The following is a 2500-nucleotide window of genomic DNA, read 5'->3' as shown; positions in this document are numbered from 1 at the left end:
TCCTTACCTCCATCCATCCACCTCTCCTTACCTCCATCCTTCCATCCACCTCTCCTTAACTCCATCCATCCATCTCTCCTTACCTCCATCCATCCTCCTCTCCTTACCTCCATCCATCCACCTCTCATGGGTTCTGTCTCCTTTTCCTATTGGTTGATTGTCTGTTCTTGGATGCGTCTCAACTCGCCCCTCTCCCTCCCCTCCTCTCCTCTCCTCCCATTTCCTCCCCTCTCCACTCCTCCCTGCCCTCTCCCCTCTCCTCCCCTCCTCTCCTCTCCTCCTCTCCCTCCCCTCTCCTCTCCTCCTCTCCTCTCCTCCCATTTCCTCCCCTCTCCACTCCTCCCTCCCTCCCCTCTCCACTCCTCCCTCCCCTCTCCTCTCCTTCTCTCCCACCCCTCCCCTCACTCTCCTCTCCTCTCCTCCTCTCCTCCTCTCCCTCCCCCTCTCCTCTCCTCCTCTCCTCTCCTCCTCTCCTCTCCTCCTCTCCTCCCTCCCCTCTCCTCTCCTTCTCTCCCTCCCCCTCTCCTCCTCTCCTCCTCTCCTCTCCTCCTCTCCCTCCCCCTCTCCTCCTCTCCTCCCCTCTCCCCCTCTCCTCCTCTCCTCCTCTCTCCTCTCCTCCTCCTCTCCCCCGTCTCCCTCCCCCTCTCCTCCTCCTCTCCCCCCGTCTCCCTCCCCCTCTCCTCCTCCTCTCCCCCCGTCTCCCTCCCCCTCTCCTCCTCCTCTCCCCCCGTCTCCCTCCCCCTCTCCTCCTCCTCTCCCACTCCTCTCCTCCTCTCCTCCTCTCCCTCCCCCCTCCTCTCCCTCCTCCTCTCTCCTCTCCTCCTCCTCTCCCTCCCCTCTCCTCCTCTCCCTCCCCCTCTCCTCCTCTCTCCTCTCTCCTCCTCTCCTCCTCTCCCTCCTCCTCTCCTCCTCTCCTCTCCTCCTCTCCCTCCCCCTCTCCTCCTCTCCTCCTCTCTCCTCTCCTCCTCCTCTCCCCCCGTCTCCCCTACCCAACAGTGCGGGCGCGAGGCAGAGAACTTTGACCGTTTCTTTACACGTCACCCCCCAGTCCTGACCCCCCCAGACCAGGAGGTCATCATGAATCTCGACCAGGATGAGTTCCAGGGATTCTCCTTCGTTAACCCAGAGTACCCCTCTGTTACTGAGGAGGAGGCTGCAGAGAGCTAAGACACACACACTCCTTATCCAACGCACACACACACACACACACACACACACACACACATACACACACACACACACCTTAACCAACACACACACACACATACACACACACACACACTCCTTAACCAACGCACAAAACACATTCATACACACATACATACAGATGTAGGGTCTTAATTTGATCACCCTGTTGCAGGGTTACTAGACAGCACCTGAATATCCCTCTGTTACTGAGGAGGAGGAGGAGGACAGTCATACACACACACACGCACGCACGCACGCACGCACGCACGCACGCACGCACGCACGCACGCACGCACACACACACACACACACACACACACACACACACACACACACACACACACACACACACACACACACACACAGATAGACTCACTTCCTACCAGTCTCCCCTCTCTCTCACACCCCCACATCAAACCAGCGTCTATATAACGCACACTGACCTGTGTGAGTGTCAGAGGAGGCTGGTGTGAGGAGCTATAGGAGGACGGGGCTCGTTGTAACGACTGGAGTGGATTTAAAACGGAACAGGAATCGAACCGGACGGAAACCAACGCGTTCCACTCCTCCGATCCGTTTACTTTCATTCCCGGCTATTACAACGGGAGCCTCGACCCTCCCGTATCTCCTCCCGCCAGCCTCCTCTGGTGAGGATAGAAACTAACGTTGACCAACCTAACCTGCCTAAATATACTACTGGTTTTATTATGACGTAGATGAAGTGCGACCAGTATACGAATGTTCTAGTTGATGTCATAGAGGTGCGACGTGGACAGTCTTTCATCCTGTCTTACTGTAGGGAGACAGGACAGTATTTCATCCTGTCTTACTGTAGGGAGACAGGACAGTCTTTCATCCTGTCTTACTGTAGGGAGACAGGACAGTCTTTCATCCTGTCTAACTGTAGGGAGACAGGACAGTCTTTTATCCTGTCTTACTGTATGGAGACAGGACAGTCTTTCATCCTGTCTTACTGTAGGGAGACAGGACAGTCTTTCATCCTGTCTTACTGTAAGGAGACAGGACAGTCTTCCATCCTGTCTTACTGTAGGGAAACAGGACAGTCTTTCATCCTGTCTTACTGTAGGGAGACAGGACAGTCTTTCATAATTTCTTACTGTAGGGAGACAGGACAGTCTTTCATCCTGTCTAACTGTAGGGAGACAGGACAGTCTTTCATCCTGTCTTACTGTAGGGAGACAGGACAGTCTTTCATCCTGTCTTACTGTAGGGAGACAGGACAGTCTTTCATCCTGTCTTACTGCAAGGAGACAGGACAGTCTTTCATCCTGTCTTACTGTAGGGAGACAGG

The 2500-nt window shown here is 55.2% G+C and overlaps 1 protein-coding gene across 2 annotated transcripts in view; it reads left to right on the top strand.

The window, feature by feature from the left end:
• The window catches only part of LOC139569450 (protein kinase C beta type-like), a 154187-nt gene that overhangs the window by 108597 nt on the left and 43090 nt on the right, over positions 1-2500 (top strand). Inside the window, exon 17 of one of the 2 annotated variants that reach the window (XM_071390978.1) lies at positions 997-2071. The exons of the other annotated variant lie outside the window; for it this stretch is intronic. Coding sequence (XP_071247079.1) covers positions 997-1167 — 171 coding nt within the window. The 3' untranslated portion in view covers positions 1168-2071. Of the gene's footprint in view, positions 1-996; positions 2072-2500 lie in introns of those variants that run through there. 2 annotated transcript variants of the gene reach the window in all.

This window comes from Salvelinus alpinus, chromosome 1, assembly GCF_045679555.1.
Source record: "Salvelinus alpinus chromosome 1, SLU_Salpinus.1, whole genome shotgun sequence".
Taxonomy (NCBI): domain Eukaryota; kingdom Metazoa; phylum Chordata; class Actinopteri; order Salmoniformes; family Salmonidae; genus Salvelinus; species Salvelinus alpinus.
Note: the sequence above shows the minus strand (reverse complement) of the source record. Positions and strands in the feature narration are given on the sequence as shown.